Source organism: Colletes gigas, unplaced genomic scaffold, assembly GCF_013123115.1.
Source record: "Colletes gigas isolate AHSC1104 unplaced genomic scaffold, ASM1312311v1 Colletes_gigas_Sc00020, whole genome shotgun sequence".
Classification (NCBI taxonomy): Eukaryota; Metazoa; Arthropoda; class Insecta; order Hymenoptera; family Colletidae; genus Colletes; species Colletes gigas.
Genome location: NW_025106649.1, coordinates 3310993 through 3333525, shown reverse-complemented (window position 1 = coordinate 3333525; position 22533 = coordinate 3310993). Strand labels below are relative to the sequence as shown.

The window sequence follows — 22533 nt, the reverse complement described above, 5'->3', positions numbered from 1 at the left end:
TTCGAAAATAACGTACAAAAATAATTATTCGGAAAAAGGGTAAAAGAGTATATGTAAAAGATCAATTTTAATAAATTTAATAAAATTAATTAAATAAAAAAGTAAATATTAAACAAAAATTACAAATATCAATGCAAAGTTACGGGTTAATATATTATTAACGTAATTGAATTTTTTGGTTTATAGATGCACCCATACAACCTAAAAAAAAGAAGTTTGAAGAGGCACATAAATTGAAACAAATGATTACTAGAACAGTAAACAAAGCAATGGAAGATGAACTACGGGAGAAAGCTTTGGAAGGAAAAAAGTCTCTTACAAGGAAAGCTTCTACTTCTCAAAAGAAATAATTAAGTATGTAAATTATATGTTGATTTTAAGAAAAGGGATACTTGCTTTCCTTACTTAAGTATTAATGTTACCTATATTTAAAGGTATTTTCACAAACAATTTTGTATTATTTAACAGGAATGAAAAGTATTTTATCATACAAGTAAATGTTATTTTATTTGAAATAAATATCACCATCAAATAGAAATAATAATATCAAATTTTGCATTATTATAACATCCATTCACTTATAAAGAAATTAGATGAATAGCAACAAACACCACGCAAACTTTGATATTTATTTTTCCTAAAAATATAGCAATGTTTTGTTTTGAAATATTTTACAATAATGACAGGAAAATAGATTTACTCATATTCAAAATGTACCTTTAGAATAAGGACATATACATATAGTAGGAGAAATGAGTAAATTCAGTTATTTATTTCTGAACAATTAAGGTTATTAGTTTAATTTAATTTTATATTGTCAATATTCCATAGGATAATTCTGAACATGAAATATTATCAATGGCACAATGACTTATACAATACAAATATAGAAAAAAGAAATATTTTCTATAGGTGCATCTGAAAGATGTCCAGTAATAAATTATTTTCTTGTGCGATTATATGATATTAATTTTAAAGAAGGCACCCATATATCATAGTTAGACAATTCGTATCATTCGCGAAAGTTTCCCATTTTGCCGGTGATTCACTAATTACAAAAATAAACATTATTTCACAAGATATTTTACACAACTGACATCATCATAACAAGGTACAAAACTGCAAGTATCATTCAACAAATGTACTAAATTTGAATATATTATCTCTTCTTAATAGTCTTCCATTCTAAATCACATGAATTAAGGCTGTTTTATATATCGTACTTTCCGCGTTGAACTCTTCCTTCTAAGTACACAATTAGTTTTGTTTGAAACTTCTTTGAGATATTATGGAGAGGCCACCTAAAATACGAACACGTAAATACAAGTCACGAAGTAAAATTTAATATGATTTTTTTTACGTTGTATAAATTATATTCACCACTAGTAAATGTCCACTTTGTCTATTTTTACTAATGGCTGGTGTTGTACCAGTTCTGAATTCAATTACACCTTCCTTTCCACTGACTAGTTTATGTGAGACCCTAAATAAATAACGTAAGTCATTATTAACATACCCGTTACGATCAAATTAAATTGTTTTTGTCCGTATACTTACGACTCGGTATGAACAATTTTCAGAATATTTGGATTATTAGTGATATCAATTGCTTTTGTTAATGCTTCTATTATATGAGGTACTTCCAATATTAAATCACCCTAAGTAAAATATGAATATAAAAAATAATGTCAGATAACATATGTATATTTTACAGTAATACAATAGGAACAAACCTTGTCCTTCTTTAATTCAGGTGGTATCCTGACTATCAGTACATTATCCGATTCCCCGGTAACAACCAATTCTTCGATAGATTTGTAAGGCAATCGATGTTTAAGCTTAAATGTTTTTAAAGTGTCTAAAATGTACACCGCATTTTCTGTTAAAATTAATACCCTTTCACGGGGTTTGTAACCGTGTCGGTCGTATTTAATCACAGGCGTCGCGTACTAAAGAAAAAGAAAGAAGAAATACTGTTACTATCATCGCTATTTTAATTAAAACATCAAATAAATAACAATATTTTACTTTTATAATTTCATCTCTAGGAAGAATATTGTTAATGAAACTTTGTCTTAGCGCTTTATGCTCTGCACCGAGTCGATCGATTTGGAACCTTGGTCCTAAACTCTTTGCATATGATTTCTTTTTGTTTTTAAACAGAGATTCGGCTAAAATTTTTAATTCGAAATGCTCCTTGTCCTCCTTTGGCAAAGCCAATCTATAATTTCGTGCTTTCCATTTTTTGTGCAAGATGCGTAAATGTTCGGAAGCCTGTTAATTATTATTAGTTGTTTTAAAACGGAAACCTTTAAATGTAAGAGTAATAGATGTGTATCTTACTTCTCGGCAAGAGTACGGACATGGAGGCCAATAATTATTTAAAACACCAGAAGGAAGTGTTTTAGAGAGCTTAATTAACCATTGGGATTTTGCTAATTCAATGAAAGCTATGTTAATTGAAGTTGGTGGTCCGTTTCGCGTGATGAATCCTTCGATAAATCTATTCAAAATTGTTTAAAATTAAAATCAAATATAAAGGGAGCAAGAAAAACAAAAATGATTGATTCACAGTACCTTCGAATAGTAATAACGGCTTTTCGCCTCTTTTCAGCTTCGCGTTTTGCAAGCCACCTCCTAATATATTTTTGGAAAACGATTGCCGCTTTTCTCTTTTTCAAGTACCTTCGTCTCTCTAATATACATTTCCATTTACTCTGGATAATAGCTGCTATCTCGTGTTTCTTTCTTTGGAAGGCATCTTCTGTATCGAATAATGTCTTAGGGAATCGAATGAACAGTTTCGTGCTGCACGAAAGATTTTACTCAGTTTTAGAAGTGTCTGTGAATGTGTAGTATCCTAGAGCTACATGATTATTGCTTGAGTAACTCTTACTTGCCCATCCTGTATTCATCACGTTCGAATCTAAGGGAACATACAAGGATTTGTACACCATCTTTAGCCGCACCGTGATAGTTAGGCCAAGTTTGTGGACACAGGGATTTATAACGTTGCAAGAATTGTTCGTATGGTCTTCTGTAGGCAAAACCAGCTCGCCTTACTCGTAAATTCTCCATAAGTCCTAAATACTGTACTTGATGCAGCACAATCTTCTCATTAAATTTATCTGAAATAATACGTTTAAATGACTCGACATGCTTCGATAATATTTTGTACGCGCGAAAATATCTTTCAAACTTAGATAATAGGTGCAAATTAAAAAAATTTGTAGAACTTACTGGACATCTTATAGTCATTAGGTTTGATGCAACGAATGTAAGAAGGTTCTTTGCCCATAAGAATTTCTACAAGATTGTTCAAACTGTTTTTGAATTGTGTGATGGCCGTGTCTGGTCGCTTCTTGCTAGTTAAATCTTTTACATCGAACACAGTCTACGAGAAACATACATTTTTGATCTAGAGAGTTGGATAAACTATAATGTCCGCAAGTAAATCCGTGGATATACCTTGGTGATCGAATTCGTTGTATGTGACATCACTTCGCGCAAATCTCGGAACAATAAATCGTTATTTTTCTCAAGGAATCCGCGAACATTGTACGTTACGTCGCCAGCATAATGTACTAATCTGAATTCCTAAAACGTACGAGTGTATCGATGATAACGGAAACCATAAATTGTACAGTAAATTATACAATTCGAGACTTACATCTCGCCCCATGATTTTCTGTGTTTGCAAGTCCGCCTTCATGTGACTTATATAGTGAGGATGATTGTTCAAATTTACATTTAACTTTTCCAGAAAACTCAAATCTGTTGGATCACCGGGACGAAGACACTCTTCATCCATCAGTGATATTATACCTGTAAAAGACGCATCATATCTATAATAACTAAACCAAAGTTAACAACAAAAGATGTGAAATAATGAATACCTTTATACTTCTCTTCGATTAAATCGCATATAACTTTGTTATTAAAGAACTCAACATTCTCCCAGGTTATTCCCTCCCTTAGGTACTCTTCTTGCTCTGATTTCAACGTTAATTGGATAAATAACTGTTGTAATTTTTCATTACAATAATTTATGCAGAATTGCTCGAAGCTATCAGGAAAATATTTTCAATTAGCAGTTGTTGACAGGAATACCGTTGAATTCCAGAGATATTGCGTACCTATTCTTTTGGAAGATTTCAAAACCGTAAATATCCAAAATTCCTATAACCATCTTGTGCCGCGGATTGTTAATCGGTTGCAATGATTTGTTCAACCTGGTTACCAGCCACGTGAACAATCTGTCGTACACAGCTTTTGCGAGTGCATCGCGTGCATAAATTGCGAGTTCTCTGTTCAACGGGGAAACAACTACGTCCCCACGGGCGTCAATTGTACGGTGTGTAAAAGCTTCTGCTAATTGTTTCACGTCGCAACCCAATAACTGCAAACGAATTCGATTCGTTCACGAAAAAATCAAAATAAAATAACGCGGTTATCCAAAGTCAGGTTTTTCAGTCGATTGAAATGCAAAACCTGTTATATCTCGAAACGACGATAAATGTAAGTACTTGCATCGCTTTCATAACGAACTGGTTAATTAATCAATGATGCAGCGACTATCTTGTCTGTTAATGTTTTCCCATTACGGAATATTTTTAGTAAATGTAAATAAATATTACGTAAGGAATTACATTAACTAAAATAAATAAGTTTTTGTATCTGTTTTTAGAAAATAATTACAATTTGGCCCAGTTTCTAGAATATACAGGGTGTCCGGCCACCCCTGGGAAAAATTTTAATGGGGGATTCTAGAGGCCAAAATAAGACGAGAATCAAGAATACAAATTTGTTGATGGAGGCTTCGTTAAAAAATTATTAACAATTAAATTCAAAAATTTCAAATCGGTCTGGAAAAATTATTTTTAGTTGCAGGAGTCAATTACAATCATTTTTGGTCAGTAGACGTACCCCCGAAATCCTACCCACTTTCTAGAAAAAATTCGAGAATGTGTGACATTTTTCGACACAATTAAAAAATTTCAAATCGTTCTAAAAAAATTATGTTTGATTGCGGGGGTCAATTACAATCATTTTTGGTCAGTAGATGTACCCCCGAAATCCTACCCACTTTCTAGAAAAAAATTCGAGAATGTGTGAAATTTTTCGACACAATTAAAAAATTTCAAATCGTTCTAAAAAAATTATGTTTGGTTGCGGGGGTCAATTACAATCATTTTTGGTCAGTAGACGTACCCCCGAAATCCTACCCACTTTCTAGAAAGAAATTCGAGAATGTGTGAAATTTTTCGACACAATTAAAAAATTTCAAATCGTTCTAAAAAAATTATGTTTGGTTGCGGGGGTCAATTACAATCATTTTTGGTGAATAGATATACCCCCGAAATCCTGCGCATTTTCGAGAAAAAAATTCAGTACGGGCGGAACTTTAAACGTTAATAACTTTTTAACAAAGCCTCCATCAACAAATTGGTATTCTTGATTTTCGTCTTATTTTGGCCTCTAGAATCCCCCATTTAAAATTTTTTCCCAGGGGTGGCCGAACACCCTGTATATCTTACATACTTACAATAGCTACAGCGTCAACGGAAGCTGGCTTTAAAATTTGTGCTACGCCATCTTCTTCGGTAAATCCAACATTTCCCATGTGCAATACCGATGCGACTATCGCGAATAAATCATCCTGTTCCTTTTGAGTCATTTCCATGGTCTTCATAGCCTTTATTACTTCCTTGTATTGACAAGAATCGTCGATAGTGTTTACCGTGCCCTTTGTCTAGAAACGAATCGGAAATTTCTAACACATTCTGCAGTGCCATTAAAATTGTATTATTTAAAAATACAGCAACTTACTCCGTTACTAAGATAATAATATGTATCCAAATTCCTTTTAAGGAACAACTTTCGCAAACTCTCGTCGCTCGCTCCAGCCAGCAGCTGATAGAAAATGTGGAAATTTCGTTCTCCCGAAAACTGATGAACCACTCGCGACTTTTCGAGCAGATAATTCAAGATATTTCCACCGATTGGGTCTCCCTGCAAAAATAAAGTTATCGAAGAAACATCGACGTTTATCATGTTATACGCCTCCGTTTTATAGTATCTCTTTTTTTTTAATAAATATGATCAGGTTATAAAGACAACTTCATGGATTAAAAATTTATAGTTGTTAATAGTCTTGTAAAGAAACGTGAACAGGCTTGCCACACAACCCAACAGATATAGTTAATAATAATCATTATTATTTTAAAAATCGCGTGTCACTTTATCAAGGGTAATGCTTCTACTACAATCGATCAGTTTTTCTTTATTGATAATCTAAAAGCTTTTTAAAAAAAACAACGAAACGTTCTTTCGTTTGTACCTGGAAATTAAATTGGATATCCATGTACTTGCCGAAACGGGACGAGTTATCATTCCGATTAGTTTTCGCGTTTCCGAAAGCTTCGAGCACGGGATTGCTACCGATCAACTTATCGTTTACTTCCTCCACTTGTTTCTTGTGTCCAGTAGCGGCTGCGATAAATTCTAAGACTTTCTTCGATGCCTCGGTCTTCCCTGAACCGGATTCGCCTACACAAAGAGTGCAAGTAACGTTAAACTTATCTTCGACGTAGTAAGTTCACGTTGCTGCAACGATTCTTGCAGCAGTAAAATACTTTTTAGTCTAATACTTATATTCATTTGTAGGTAAAGCAAAGTTGCTTCGTACCTGAGATGAGGATGCACTGATCCAAATTTTCCTTCGAAAGAGACTGATACGCGGTATCGGCGAGTGCGAAACTGAAACAAAGGAATTTTTTATAAATGTAAGTATGTACTGGTGGAAGAAATCAAAATACATACTACATCGCTTATTTTATGATTGTTTCTTACATGTGCGGTGCAGCTTCGAAGAAGTTCCTTCCATGGTAGTACTGAATGGTCTCTGGATTGTAAATCGGTAACTTTTTGTAAGGATTCACGGACACGAGTACCTGGCCGATGTATGTCTGTAACGAAGGTATCACGATTCCTTGAATATTTAAATGTAAGAAGCGCAATCAACTTTTACTCACGTAAATAAGGTTCTCGTTGAATCGTTTTCGTAGATTGTCGATGAAGGCTTTCTCGCTCTCGAAGTCCTCGAGGAGAACGAAATCCTGGACACCGACGCGGTCGCGTTCGTGCAGACCACGTTCCATGTTCTTGCGTACCTCGGTGTTGGTGCGAGTGACTTCCGGCGCCCTACCGGAACCTCTTACACCGCCTCCAGTGCCGGAGACCGCACGTTTCTCGCTGCAAGATTACCAGGATGAAGTTAAGCCCAACGTGTTCACAATTTCATGCAGAAAATTCAAACTCAAGAGACAAAATGTCTTGCGATAGTTTGCAAATTTAACTACCATTTTTATTTGTTCGAAAATGAAATTCGCCCAACTTTGCTGCCAGTGTGTTAACACCTGACGCATAAATACGGGCTTGGCATTCTTTTATTTTCGCTGATTTTTGCGTCACGTGTATCCGTGTCATCGAAGACCGCGGCGCGACCGCACGCGGAAAATCGACACCGATCGCGTGAAGCGCCATTGAAGTTCAGGGTGTTGATTTCGTTTCCGGCGGTCGAACAATACTCGGAGTCCGCACTTTCTCGCGTTCGATATCATGTGACGTCCACGAGTAGGGGTTTTCGAGCGCTATCGATAATGATATTGCATCGATAACAGTTTTCCGCGAAACAGAATGTTTCCATCATGGAGAAAGCACCATACGGAAGAGGAACATCGTCGATCGGTTCCATCGACTGATTTCGAAGGGAAAATTCATAATTGTGAACCGTACAACGTGAAATCGTAATAGGAGAATCCGATCCATCGGAATTAAAATGATCTACCGCGCACTCGACTACCAATACTTTCCATTCTTCGAATAAAATTTTGTTCTTATCTGGTGTCGTTCAATGTTATTTCACTTCAGTTCCAGATTCGATTCGGCGAACGTTTCGTCTAACAACAGCAATCATAGTCGCACTCACCCCATGTTTCAACGTCGTTCTTGATCCCTGGACAACATCCAACAGAGATTAAGCAATTAAATAATAATCGCGCGTTATTGTTATCGTAAGCACGGAACCGGCGCTGGTGTTCTCGCAACTGATGCTCGTTGTGCTTCCCTGCGAAAACTTAACGATCGCGAGATAAGATAGGCTGAGTTACGTGGAAAGTTAATTTCGATTTCGTTCAGTGATTTACGATCAATTTACGATCGAATCCCTTGCACCGAATTCCTCTCTGCCAAACAGCCGTCTCTAAACTATACGCGTACGAAGATAAATGTTCATTTTAGAGATCGAAGGGTGGTTCAAACTTTTGAACGGCAGTGTATAATCACTGATAAAGAAAGACGCCAGTTATCGTCGCGAATGCTGCATAGTGGTTTTTATATCGCGTTTTATTAGATTGCTAACTGTTTGCGCGAGTATTCTTTCCGAGAGAAGAGCGGAGGTATCCACCTAGCAGAATGCAAGATTACATAAGAACGTTGCTCGCTTCGATTTGTGTTCCAATTAATTCTCCCCAATTCCCCCTCTTTCGAACCAATTAAACCGCGACATTAAAGGCGACCGATTGACGCGAACGTTCCCGCGACGCGATTCCACGCGAATTCTGTTGCAACTTGTGTCCGTTTCGACGCGATGCAACATTTGAAAAACGAAACTTCAAGGACAGATATACGTGATCCGCTCGAAAACTGCACCGATTAATCAACGGGTCGTTACTATTCCATAAAGGCCACTGACAAATCGCGGTCATTGTCATCGCCGAGACCTCTGGGAATATTGATTTTTTCCCCCGTAAAAGGATTCTTAATCCTTCGCTATTTTTTTAAAGGTTCACTGTAGAATACCCCTTTAAACGAACGAGAAGTCTTTTTAATCGAGAACCATATTCAGATTTTTATCAGCTAAACGCGTTATCGTTCAATCTGCGGACCGGAAAATTTTTATAGACCAATCGAGCGTAATTAAGCGAAAATTATATCGTGGAGCTTCCTTATCGAGTTAAGATTAATCATTATCGAAATATCCACAGTTTCATCAATGAAGAAGGTACTTGTACGTACGCGTGCAACGTAACTCTTCATGTTATGGAATTTTTTTCGAACGTTATATCACGAAATTAGCGTGCGTTCGTTACATGCGCGAATAAATCCAATAAATAATTTTTCTTTCTACAATTTCTTCCCATAGACGAGCTCTGTACAGCTTCGATTTTTAAAAGCGACGCGTTTAGAAAATATTCGTCACTGTGGAAATAGGATAAACCGATCACTGAACCTCGCGATCGAATCTAAAGTTGTACCACAATTTTTTTAAAAATTGTTTCTCCCTTTGGTACCTTTTAAAAATATTATTTCGTTAAGATTCGTTCGGCCGATCGAACAACGTCACAGACGATCACTTAAGGAGATTAACGAGCCACCAGGTGCGAGAACAGCTCAGTGTCACATTTCCGTTTTTTTTTTCATTCAGTTATTGTACAAACAGGCACTTTTGATGTTTTAGGGGCGATCGGTGGACTATGCACGCTCACTGGGGATCCAGAATGAGATCCGTGGGATCGAGACACCGGATGATCGATTCACCTACGACTGCCACTCAAGAATGACTTAACAGTGTCCACCTTCAGTTTATCACACACGGTGCGCGATTTCTCCTACCTCCTCGCCACCATTCCTTCATCCGACGCTGATACGGGAACAAATCCACACGAGGTCCGATGAGAAATCATTCGATCTAGATCGAAATTCGTCTTTTCGAGAACGAAAGTTTCAAGGATGCTTCGATACAAGTAATTTTTCAATCTTCGCCCGGAAAAGCAATCGAATACTAAATTTTGGAACATTTTCCAAATCGAAGGTAAATGGACATTGATCGAAACGAGATTAGAGATTAAAATTGTACTTCGGAAAGGGCCATAAACAGAACAAATTGAATTATTCGTTTCCACAAGCAACGGCTTACCGCTAATTTTAAAAATTCATTTCGTAATTAAAATCGGAATGTAAACAATTTTAATCGACATCTAAATCCTAATTAATGCCAAAAGAGCTGTGTTTAATCTAATCTAATCGATTCGTATTTTTCAGAAGCGATTCACGCAATAACGAAACCGTAACGATAGAATTTTTCACTGGTACAAACACTTTATCGTTATCGTATCGTCGTTTGTTTTCTTTCGACCGCGATTATGCTAGTTCAAAGTAACTTGATGCATCTTATCCATAGTTTCTCGCTCGCCAATCGAACGCAATCGGTACTTTTTCTATTTCGACTATTACATAAACAACTAAAACAATGTAATTAAAAAAGATACGGTTATCTTTACGATTCGACTCGAGCTTTATGTGGTAGACGGATTTTACCTTGGTCTCATGGTTCCCAGATTTCTAGGGTGAATAATATAGTCGTTGGTTTCTTTCGAAGGACAAACAACAGCCGATTCCAGTTGAAGAATAATAATGGCCATTTAAGTGCAATCGCAACGAATGTCGCAAGAATACTGGTACGAGTGTGCCGAGAGGAAACACAGATGCAACAAGCTCTCAAGTAAATGGTTTTCGTGACCTCGTTATCGACACGAGGAGTCAATCGATGACCGCTCGTCGAATCGTCTATATGCAAAACTCGATTCTTTTTCAAAGTAAACAACAGTTTTTTCTCCTAACGAAATTACGTCTCGAGACAATCTGCACGTACGATGACTTCTTCGTTATCGCAAGGAAAATATTAGTTGTCGTTCTTCGCGTATTTACGAACCAACAGTAATTCTTTCCTAAAAAACGAACGTTGCGCGTATAGCCAAGCAATCGTTATGCACAATGTCTTATCGACTACGCGAATTAGCTACACTACTTAGAACGTTGATTATTCGAACGACTGATTATCGGAACACAAACTGAGACATACAATAAGTAATTTACAAAAAAAAAAACTATTTGTAACTGTGTTTTAACAGAGCATTCGTGGTTTTATTTTTGGAAAAAGAGGATGGTTTTGGCACGAATTCCTCTTGGCATACTCTGAGTACGTTGTTTAACAATAATTTTCAATTCTTTATCACGATGCCAAATCTTAGTTATTGCTACTATAAGATTTGTTTTGTACGCGATGACGATTTTGCGTCTCAGAAATTCCTAAATATCTTCAATAAGTATTGTGACGGATCTTCGAAAGGCAACCAAAGAGACGCGATTTGTTGGTCGCATCTAATCAATCCTTTCTGCTGGGTCAACGACTCGGGCCAAGCTCCGTTTCAATAAGTCTCTAAATCGCATGACAATTTCCGCGAATCGGAAGTCATAATGCTGTCGCTTCAACCTCTGACCCTAAACGATATGTTGTACAGTCGTTCGCGAGCTTCTTCGCATCGCGCGGAAATGAGCTAATCTACCTACCATTGGAAACACCTTTGCGTCACTTCTATTCTATTCCGTTCCTGAAAAGGCATTCGTTCTTCTTTGAATTCTTTCGCGGTATCTATTCAAGCACAGAAAAATTCGTCACGGGCAAACAGATCAATTGACCTAATTGTACGTAATGAACCATTGTTCGAAATTTGGTCGTACGATTTACCAAAATTGTAAGGAATTTCTTTTTTCTTGCTCCTAAAAGAACGAATGTCGCACAGTGTCTTTGAACTTCTAAAATACCGATTGTCTCATCGGCACGAGTGTACCTAATTATTTCGAGCGGTGCAATAACGAGACACCGAAACAGTTATTTCGAGTGGCTCGAAAAATCGGCCATGAACGTCTGGAGATAATTTACACCCGACACATAGTAGCGTGCCATATTTAAAACGCGATATTTACGGCCCGATCGTCGAAACGCAGCTACTTTATAAACACAGAATGCAATTTCGAACGGGAGAAATTGAAACGACTCGGTTTGCACCCAAGGCTCGTGGCAGAACGAATGATATAAATACACCGAGACGAGACCAGTTGTTAAAATCACTGTTCGACGTCTCCGCGAGTCTTGATTAACGCGATATCTATTTTCGACCGCACGATTTACGGCGACACTCTTCAGAAGTCTCGTCTATCGCCAGACAATATAGAAAAATATCTCGTGTTTCAAGCATTACGTTTAGTTCCGAGCACCTGTAGCGATTCTGAGGCCATTGTCGTGAATCATGTTCGTAGGTCATAGCGCTTGTATCTCTAGAAGACTGAACGATGGAGCTACACAATCGATTGATCTTATTATAACTCGGTTGGGTATCGATATTTCTTCTCCGCGAAAAGGGGAATAGATCTGAGTCACTGTCTCGGTCATGACCTTTCGCTCGATGACTAATTTCTCGGTTGATCTTATGCTAAAAGCACCGCGTATACTTTCGTGAAGCCAACGCGGGGAGGAACAATCGTTGTGAAGGCGGTTTTCATTGTTCCGTCTAGTCATGCACGATGCCGTCATACTCGTCAGAGATGTGTCGGCGAAATGCGTACGAAAGACGAGACTCGACTGTCAGCCGTCCTCCGCTTCGTGACGGAAAAATATTCACCTTTCGCTGGAGAAGAATTAATTGAACACCTGGTTTCTCGACTCGTTTTAACGCTTAATGAAACCCTGCCCGCGCAAACCGCGTCAGGGACCTGTTTCGACTTTCCCAACGATAGAAACAATTAACGATAGACCAGCGGTTGCTCAATTGCCGTTTCATTACGCAAACGCCACCATACTAATAAACGAACAGCATGCAATGTTGCCTGCGGGTAGATAAATGAGTTCTGCAACCAGAATTTTGGTAACATTTGATTCGAATGATAGATCACGATCTATGAAATGACCACGTGACGATGAACCGCGAAATATCTTGTTCCTGATATGTAAAAGCGAGTGCTTGCGCTGTCGATAGAATAAGCGGAGTCTGTTTTTTTTTTTAATATGTTGCTACACGGTTTTTCGTCTCGACACGCGAATCGTCTTAAATTTATCAGCCTCGAAGTGAACTTTCTAACTCGGCCAATTAGGGAGCTGAAAGTCTCTTCAGGTCTTACAATTTGCAATGCTATGAGAATTTCTTGCGATTCTGTATCGATTTCAACCTGTGTGTTTCGCTTTTCATTGTAAAACCGGGTCGTGAATCCGACGAACAATTTTCTCTCCCGCGACTCCGCGATTCGATCGGCTACACTTTCTAGCGTCGTGGGTTTACGCGTAAACGAGTGGTTATATCGCGGTGTTTTTCATCGCTGAAACGGGGTCGCGTACGCTCGTCGGCGGTTCGCGTCATCTCCCGATGACTCAAAGGAAAAAGGGCCTTCGAGGCCTTCTGGTTGTCCGTCACCTTCGCGAGAATTGCCGCGGACAAATTGCGAGCCACTTCAACCTCTTCAGACTTGCTGTATGTGGCAATATAAACGTACACTCCGGAATAAAATGACAGTACAGCTTACATTTGGCACTGTGAATCGAAAAGAATATGTTAACTCATTTGTATCGTGGAGGAAACAAGGTATTAGCACACTTGGATTTAAGTAATTAACTCGAATAAAAATTACAAGAATTAACCGCGTGAAGAGCATTACGCGTGTACGAATAGCTATGATGAAGAAATTACCCATTTCCGAAAACCGGTCGACCTTTTGTCGGCTGCCAGGTTTGGCGCGAAGAAAGACGGGTTTCCACTACATCGCGCCAGATCGTCGACAAACCATTTTTTATTCCATTTTCTAGAGCCAGCCTTCGACCAGCAATAGCGACGCTATCATAGTAAACGCATCTCGTGGATGATAATTTTACCACTTTCTTGCACCGACAAACACCGCAAACTTCTCGACCTTCGAACTCGTCGTTTTCACCGGAAATAAAAAATGTATAACTGGTAAACCATAAATAGAGTCGCGAACTGCGATAGGAAACACGGTAGTTTGCTCAGAAAGTATATCTCGCCAGGTGTGTTTCTAAATTGAAAGTTTACTCGAACAATCGATACTTTTAGTTGGTTAGCTAGGAAATAGTTTATTGATGCGGAAGACCAGATTAGGACCCTTATTTTGCCCTGTTTAACAGTTTAGAACCCCAGATTCCTTATCCTCTCCCATATTTATACCTCCTATATGATACAAAATATCACTCCTTATCCTATTTCACTTCCTATGTATCTTAGTACCTGACTTTACTTTCGTTTAGCTTTGTTTACTTCCTTCATCTATTATCTACGCTATCCAATTGCGTTATTTTCGCATTCTTTCTACCACACACTGTTTCCTCCAACCTTATTTTACTATTCCTTGACCTATTGCACTCGTCGATCCATTAACGGGTTTAAATTTACAAATTATGAAGGATCATTCCGTCTTACATAGAAGATGAAACAAATCCATCCCTGGTTCGAGCGTCATTTCGAATTCGCGATGGCGCGTGGCACGCATTCGATCGCCATCGATGAATTTCCGGTTGCGTCCATTATTGTACTCGCAGTGCATGGCAAAGCGTTGTTCCCCTTATCTCGCGATAAAAGGAAGGCACGAGTCCCGCATTGCGGCTCACGCGACACTTCCGGTCCCTGTTCCTTTTCCTTTCCGCGGGTACTGTTAGCCTGTGAGGTTTCGCGCGAGCACGCATGCATGCACGACGAAACGAAATCATTTACGACTTTCACGCTCGAGAAACAATCGGCGGGATCAGAAACGGTAAAAGCTACCGGGTCGTGGCCGGCGCGATCATGCCAACTTAATTGCACGCGATCGTCCTCCATTATACGAATTAATTAACGTCCAGACCATTTCTTTTTTCGTCGATTTTATCCACTCAAAGAGTAACACCGATCTCAGAATCTCTTTCGTTGAACTGCAAGCCAAGTTCAACCCTTTGACGAGTAAATTTTCTTCGACTATTCGAAGAATACTAAGTAAGAGAAGGTGGAAGGTATATCCCACGATGTTTTAACGAGAGATTTCAGATTATTTTGCCAACGTCAATGAGCACGCAAGAAAAGTGTCGTGTAATTGGCTGAGACCATTATTCTCGCGTAATTGAGGTGGTGCAAATGATCGTTTAAAGACCTTTTTTCTGGAACCAACGATTGCATCCAACCTGAAACACGTTCTTCATTGTCATTACATAATTGGTGACGCGTGCGTATGACAGTGTATTACAGCAATGAATAACTGGGTTTTGCAAGAAAATCAGGATTGACGCAGACGCGTGGGTGCTCTAGGCAAAATTGATGATTCGATATGTAAACCCAGGTGCGAATAATCGCGAGTGGAACGTCAAACAAACGTAATATTTAAGGCCATGGTTCCGGTTCGCTGAATGGTAAAATAAACCATGTTCAGAAACGTGTAATTCTTGAGTAATGCAATTTTTGGAATGGAAAATTGCAATCCGAAGGTATGTTTTTTGGCAACGAGGTCACGTTCTTGAAAGGAATAATTACGTACAATTATGTAGCAAGCGCGTGTTACTCAACGCGGCCGCAACTAAGCAGAGATCTCAATTTTGTACTCTTCTAACACGTTGAATGCCAAGAAGTCAACGACTTGAGTTACAAACTGTGAAGACGACCACGCTTTATACCATACACACTGGGTGTCCGTTAAGAACATTAACTTCGCATTATACTCGACCATTGAGTAACGTGCCATCCGACGAACGATAGGTCTTTCATTTTCCTCCTCGTGGATTCGAACGTACGATCTTCGTTGAATCAGAACTTGTCTGTAAATAGACTTCTGTCCACTACCAACAATATTTCATTCTAAGTCCTCGAAATTTGAAAGTACCTTCGATTCCTAGAAAAAGCAAATGTATATGTAATTCTGTTATTACATCTTACGCATTTGTCACCATTCTCCTATAGTTGTACCTTTTATGTATAATTGGAAGATACTGAATTAGGAAATTAATTCGTATCGTTACGTTGCCACGCCTTAATTGGGAACAATAAAATGAGAAAGTGAAACTGGAGTGGACTCAATGACACCTACAAGACGTTAAAAAAAGACGGTAGTTTTTAATGGTCGCTCGAGTGGTTTCGACCGATTCAAATGTCGCGCAAGCTCCGGGTGTTTTTCCTACACCGCATCGTACGAAAGCCGCCTCGAAAATAGATCGGTGCTTATTTCGGTGAATCAGTCGCTCATCTCTCTCCCCAACCCGATTCCTCTTTCTTTTTTTCATTCCTATTGTGTTCGTCCACCGTTTCGCTGGTCGGTCCCGAGACGTCATGCGCCCAGAGTTCGGTTTATTATTACACATGGTGTTCCCGCGTACCCCGCGAACGTCCTACGAAGCCGTTCCTCTTGGTGCTTCTCTGTCCTCGCGGTGCTTATTAAGACTCACGACAGAGCACCTTGAGAGCCCTGAACTTCACAGGCCCGATGCTGACTGACTCAAGGTCGGTCTGAATCAGAACCGACCAACCGGTTTTTCGGAGAAGATTCGGAGAAGTAACGTAAGGTTACGCCTCCGCGGGCTCGCCGAAACGGTTTAAATCTGGTTACCGGGGCTGTACATTGTGAATTAAATCGCCCCTTCGACCCTACGGCCGTCGCGAATTATCTTACAGCCAAAGACAGCACACGCGTGCTCTTCTCAAAGATAGATAATACTTTGTACAATGCGTTGCAACGGAAGAAAAGATGCACAGGTTTACACGATAAAACAATCAGTCGTACAAATGATATAAAAACCATAGATTACACGATCCTGACTATCAGGTGTCGATCTAAGTAACAGCACCGGATACGCACTAGTTAGAAAGTGCAGCGGATATGCGGCGTCGTGTCGGTAGATTAATCAATTTTCATATCTTCGGATATTCGGTCAACAGTCGGACAGGTTTGCTCGGGCTCGCAGTAATTAAGATTACGAAACAGATACAAATTAACCTTTAAGCGTTCGAAGAAGTTCAATTTCTTCCTTTGCGTATGCGTGTAGGTGTCTCGTCTAGCATTGAACCAATTTATATCGATTATTCCTCGCCGAACAGATCATTAATGTTTTAAGGCAGCTTTGTGCGACCGACAAAGATCGAGAACTAGTCACACGTCGGAGAGAGAGAGAGAGAGAAAAGAAGAAAGAGATAGATAGCGAGTGAAAAGTGGTTTGAAAAATACTAAGTGGTCGGTTACACCGGTTACGTGGCGTTCGCGATAAAAATCTTTTTAAGGAGGCCCGTTGTTATGTAACTTTACTATCGCGAGTGGTTCCCGAGCTTGCGAGGCGAGACCGGATATTCGCGAACCGTAAAATATCACTGCACGCGGTCAGCTAGCGGAAACTTTGTTGTTAGAGCACACAACAGGGTGCACAGGTTGTTTCTTCGCAAACAAATGTCAAAACTGTTAATTATTCTAAGACGTCGACCCACTTGATTCTGATAACTGAGATGCTTCGGATGTTTCGAGGCTCCAGCTTATTCGAAATTTCACTGGTATAGTCCGGGCCACGATATAGCGAGGTCGTAAATTAAACTCTTGAGAGTTGGGACCGACTACTGTTGTGGGACTTGAGGGTGCCTTTCTGAATGTCTTTTTGTGCCCGTAACTACATTACCATTTTTCATTTTCTACATGCATATATTATAAGCAGGTAAATTAAGATATTAAAGACTCGAATAAGACCTTTACCTGTTACGATACCTCTAAAAATGGCGACACTAGATAAACATTTCTTTGTACGGCCCTGACTATGGTCTAAGGCTCTTAGCTGCTCGTATTTCTGTCAATTCACTTGTTTCGGGAGCTGAAACGTGTAAACTTTAACACCTATTCGAGTTTACGACGTCACTATATCGTGGCCCGGACTATACCAATGGTACCAAGTGTACTAATGATACCATTTAGCGCCGAGCGTTCAAGGTCTCTGACTTAGATCTCACAGTTGACTTTTCGTTATTTTTACGGTGATAACAACTAGAAGCGACCCATTCTATTTAAGTTCTCTAACTTTAGAGGAAACCTATCGCGGTTCCGATCCTCGAAACGCTCGAGTATCGAGCACTTCAACTCCTCATCTAGAAAACCAGACATGGTGCATGCATCGAACTAGTTGGTCGAGGGAAAAAGGCACATCCGGACATGACTAATAGACCTGGTTGAATATAGACCTGGTTGCCCCATAAAAAAAAAAGAGACTGCACAGCAGCCACTATCGTGACTCATCACATTTAATTGTGTTATCTTGCCTCGACTGACCAGCCTACACGCATACGTTTTGAAGAAAAGGTCGACGCCGCGAAGGTGAGACGTTCCTCTTTCTCGTTATTTACTCCTCTTTCAAGGAGTTGCAAGCGTTTCAACCTTCAACCGGCAGGGTGGAGTCAAGATGACCACACTGTCTTCTCAAAGATTAGTCATAGCGGTCGTCTACCTCAAACTGTTGAACTTAAGAACAATTTAAACTCCCTGTGCGGATTAAAACGTGGGTCTCGATCCTGAAATTAATACAGACGTATATGCCACAATATATAAAATTATTTATACGCTATAAAAGTAGAAAACGTTCTACAGACAAAAAAATTACCGACTACAAGACATATTTAATTTCTTTTACTTTTAAGGGCATCTTCCTGATCGGTGCTTTGTCAGAGCCCTAGATTTTACTTTACGAATTTAGGATTGAAACGCAACGGTACTGAGAATCACGGCTTGGTGGCTATTCATATCTATTTCGAACAGTTGCATACGTTTTGAGGTCAAGAATCTTTGCCTAAACAATGACCTATAATCCGGGTTCGCTCTGCTTCCTCGAACAGAACTAAAAACGTGGAAGACAGGTTTCACGTTATAGGGTAAACGCGATCCGACAGAGTAACAATGCACAGTTTTTTCTCCCGGTTCTTTCTCTACGGTTTCCTAGAAAGATAGTTTGCTGGTAGGTTCGCAGAATCGTGAGGATATCTTGAAATCTTTTACGAGCCACTCGCACGATATTTTCTTGGGATCATCGGTCACGGCAAAAAATTAATGTTACCAAATACACTGATTGGTTTCGTTTTTTGTCCGAGTTTTTAGACACCTGCTAACGAAAAAAAATTTGTAGTTAATTAAATAGACTTTGTGTCAAAATGTTTTAAAAATTGTCGGAGAAAACGAAAAAAAAATAAGTTGAGAAACTCTGACGACATGATTCATGAACAACTAATGGAACCATCGATAATAATTCCTTATCGAAGAAATTTGACTTGACGATGTTGGATAAGTATTATCGCAATGGGTACAATAGTTCAACGTCACTGTCGGTTGTAACGAGCAAGTACCAATGTATCGATAGCCGATCGTACCGACTGATCACATTCAATGGATCATAGAAAGAGACGCCTGGGTTTTATCAGTGTTCCTTTTTCGAGGGTTGACATTTTTGTACTAGAAATCGAAGACTAATGTCGATCGATCAGTATTTTGAAGATATACAGGGTGTTCGCGGCCACCCCTGGGAAAAATTTTAATGGGAAATTCTAGAGGCCAAAATAAGACGAAACTCAAGAATATCAATTTGTTGATTGAGGCTTCGTTAAAAAATTATTAACTGAATTAAATTAAAAAATTTCAAATCATTCGCGGAAAAATTATTCTCGTTTGTGGGGGTCAATTACAACCATTTTTGGTCATTACACATACCCTCGAAATCCTATGAACTTTCGAGAAAAAAGTTCCCGATCGAAAATTTAATGTGAGACCAAAAATACACCCCCGAAATTTCATGCAAATCTTTAAAATATCATAACTTCTGAACGGATTGGAGGATTTTAAAATTTCAAAATGCAAACAACGCGTATTTTGATGCAGAATATGTAAAAATTCCAAAAATATTCGAAAAGTTGTTCCTTAACCCCGTAAAATGAAAAAAAATCCCATAAAAATGGTCCAATTTTCAAACAGCCATAACTCTTACAATAGTTAATATATTTCAATGAAACTTTTTTCTGAAGTAGAGCTCATAGGTACCTACAAAAAAGTATTAGACAACTTTTCTGTAGGGCTTCAAACAATATTATTAAAAATGAAAATCAAGTTTTTAAGAAAAATCGACAGTGCCTAAATTTTTCCACGAAAAAAAAAAATTCAAATCGTTCTGGAAAAATTACTTTTGGTTGCGGAGGTCAATTTTAATCATCTTTGATCAATAGACGTACCCTCGAAATCCTACCCACTTTCTAGAAAAAAATTCGTGAATGTGTGAAATTTTTCGACAGAATTAAAGAATTTCAAATCGTTCTAAAAAAATTATTTTTGGTTGCGAGGGTCAATTACAACCATTTTTGGTCAACAGACATAACTCTGAAATCCTACCCACTTTTGAGAAAAAAATTCGAACAAGTGTAACATTTTTCGGCGGAAAGAAAAAATTTCAAATCGTTCTAAAACAATTATTTTCAATTGCAGGGATCAATTGCAATCATTTTTGGTGAATACATATACCCCCGAAATCCTACGTACTTTCGAGAAAAAAATTCTTTACCGAAAATATACTGTATGGCCGGAAATGTTTCTATAACTTTTTAACGATGCCTCGATCAACAAATTAGTATCCTTGATTTTCGTCTTATTTTAGCCTCTAGAATCGCCCATTAAAATTTTTCCCAGGAGTGGTTGAACACCCTGTATATAGAATTATTTGACACGTTCCCCTTGAAGGTGTAGCGGATGTTTAAACAACACGATAAGCGACTGATATAAAAAAATTATCAGAAATTAGCGTTATCTTTGTGAAAATGAATAATTCGAATGCAATACCCTTTTTTTACATATAAAAATTATTTTACCTGCATACATTTTAAACATTGTTATTTTTCTTTGTGCAATGACACACATTACGTGCACACCTACTGAAAGTATAATACCAAGGCGATTCAAAAGTAACCTTGACTGACCAATGACATCTTTATCAAAACAGTTAAACCGTTAATCACACGTCGAACCAGACAACGATTCAGTGGGATCTTCGAACGTTGCCTTAATAAACTCGCTTGACCCTTTTACCGAACTTCCACTCGCACATGGTCAATTATAGTTCGCTGTAAATCGAGTTCTAAATATACATCAATATTTCAACGCTTCGACTTTGAAAACGTTATAGACGTCACAGACTATAATCAATAACAATCTGTAACGAATAACAAATTACATTTCGAAAAATAGATACAAGAATACAGATCGCAAAGCAAATTGCAACGTGCTTGCTTTAAATAGCTGCGTGTAATAAATTGTTGCTTCCGAATGTCAATTTCATTTTACACAACGGAAATTATTTTACGTTGCGAAATTGTTCGAGACTGTCGCGAACACTGACTGGAAAATAAATTGCACGCGAAAACGACCCCGTACAGAGTTGATTTACGAGAAAAAGATGTACTGAGCACGATGTTGCAGACCACCTCGTGGCGCATCTGTGGCAATCCGTGCATCTCCTAATAAAAGTACGAGATGTTTGCAATTTCGTTTCAGTGACTCATGTTCCAGATGTCAATGGCATAAAGCACGGTTCGTGTGACCCTTGCTTTTTCTGTTTATTATAAAAAAAAAACATCTGAGACATTATGTCATACGTATCGATCTTTGTTAACGGTTCGTTGAGAAGAAACCGCATAGAATTTTGTCGCGATCGACCGTTAGAAACTTCTTCACCTGTTCGAAGCCACGTGACGATTCGGACACCTTTCCGATCTAATCGAAAAATAGGGATTGAACTTACTCTGTACTGGATCACCCTTTCCAAAAACGTGACACAGCGTCCACCCACGGAACTTGTCACATCACAGTACTCGATCACAACCGGCTTCTACCGAAACAAAGGCGTGCACTTTGGAAATTTCGTGATCGCGTGGTTCGACTCGTCAAAGAAGATTCCTGGTTACTTTTACTTTTGTTTATGCTGTTCGATCCGAGCCACGAGCATCGAGAATCAACTATCGACGTACGTACACCTGGATGACACCTGGAGAACTCGTTCCGGCGATGTCGAGGCGCCTTTTGTGTTTGCCTCCAGAGCGTAAACTTATATGATCTTGTGTGCACACGCCACGGTGTAACACACGAAACTGCCGGCTTAAAGGAACTCTCTGTGCCGTAGAAAGAAGGTGGTGGAGGAGAAAAGGAACGCGTTCGCAGGCAGAACAGAGAAGGAGAAACGGCCCATTCCCTCCGTGTGACCGCGTATTTGTGTGTGCAACGTGTGTATAAGCGCGTGTACGTGTCGAGTTTCAACGGACAGGCAGCCGTGCACGAGCGCCAGTGCACAAGGGAATGCTTTTTTTCGGGGGAATTTCAAAATCACAAGGAAATCTAGCCACTTTGTTCCCGCGCGCCTCCACCGAAGGCAGATGGTGCTCGCGCAGCCAACGTTCGAAACCACCGTTTCGAAATTGTGGCGAAATCAACAATATTTTGAAACAGATCCGTGGGATTGTACGTTAAGCACATCGAGGCCAAAGACTTTTATAAACTAGCTTTTGCCCGCTGCTTCGCTCGCCTGAGAATATTTTGGGGATATTTTAAAACCTTGGCTACGTCAGAACGATGTCTCTTGATTCATAATAATCCGGAGATGCGTACATGCTG

General features: G+C 39.0%; 1 protein-coding gene across 3 annotated transcripts; it reads right to left on the bottom strand.

The window, feature by feature from the left end:
• Nucleotides 1-751: 751 nt before the first annotated feature.
• Nucleotides 752-21993, bottom strand: LOC122400784 (unconventional myosin IC). Of its 3 annotated transcripts, XM_043402442.1 has the most exons (21): nt 9501-9668; nt 7991-8017; nt 7035-7254; nt 6853-6968; nt 6689-6759; nt 6341-6549; nt 5830-6012; nt 5546-5752; nt 4137-4399; nt 3897-4066; nt 3671-3825; nt 3469-3597; nt 3241-3394; nt 2897-3128; nt 2578-2808; nt 2344-2503; nt 2029-2274; nt 1734-1949; nt 1558-1658; nt 1381-1483; nt 752-1301 (listed from the first exon to the last, which is right to left on the bottom strand). In XM_043402442.1, exons 2-21 carry the CDS (start codon nt 7993-7995, stop codon nt 1287-1289), a joined length of 3186 nt encoding a protein of 1061 aa, XP_043258377.1. In that variant the 5' UTR covers nt 7996-8017; nt 9501-9668; the 3' UTR covers nt 752-1286. The 3 variants fall into 3 exon arrangements, with proteins under 3 accessions (XP_043258377.1, XP_043258378.1, XP_043258376.1); XM_043402443.1 differs by lacking the exons at nt 7991-8017; nt 9501-9668 and adding an exon at nt 21668-21993; XM_043402441.1 differs by lacking the exons at nt 7991-8017; nt 9501-9668 and adding an exon at nt 10381-10777.
• Nucleotides 21994-22533: the final 540 nt, after the last annotated feature.

Excerpts from the sequence above, each read along its gene's own strand:
- LOC122400784 (XM_043402441.1), bottom strand. The coding sequence starts at position 10,484 with ATGGCCATTATTATTCTTCAACTGGAATCGGCTGTTGTTTGTCCTTCG. Across the intron at positions 7,255-10,380 it reads CTGGGAACCATGAGACCAAG|CGAGAAACGTGCGGTCTCCG; the intron begins GTAAAATCCGTC and ends GTAATCTTGCAG. Across the intron at positions 2,504-2,577 it reads GCCGTTATTACTATTCGAAG|ATTTATCGAAGGATTCATCA; the intron begins GTACTGTGAATC and ends AATTTTGAATAG.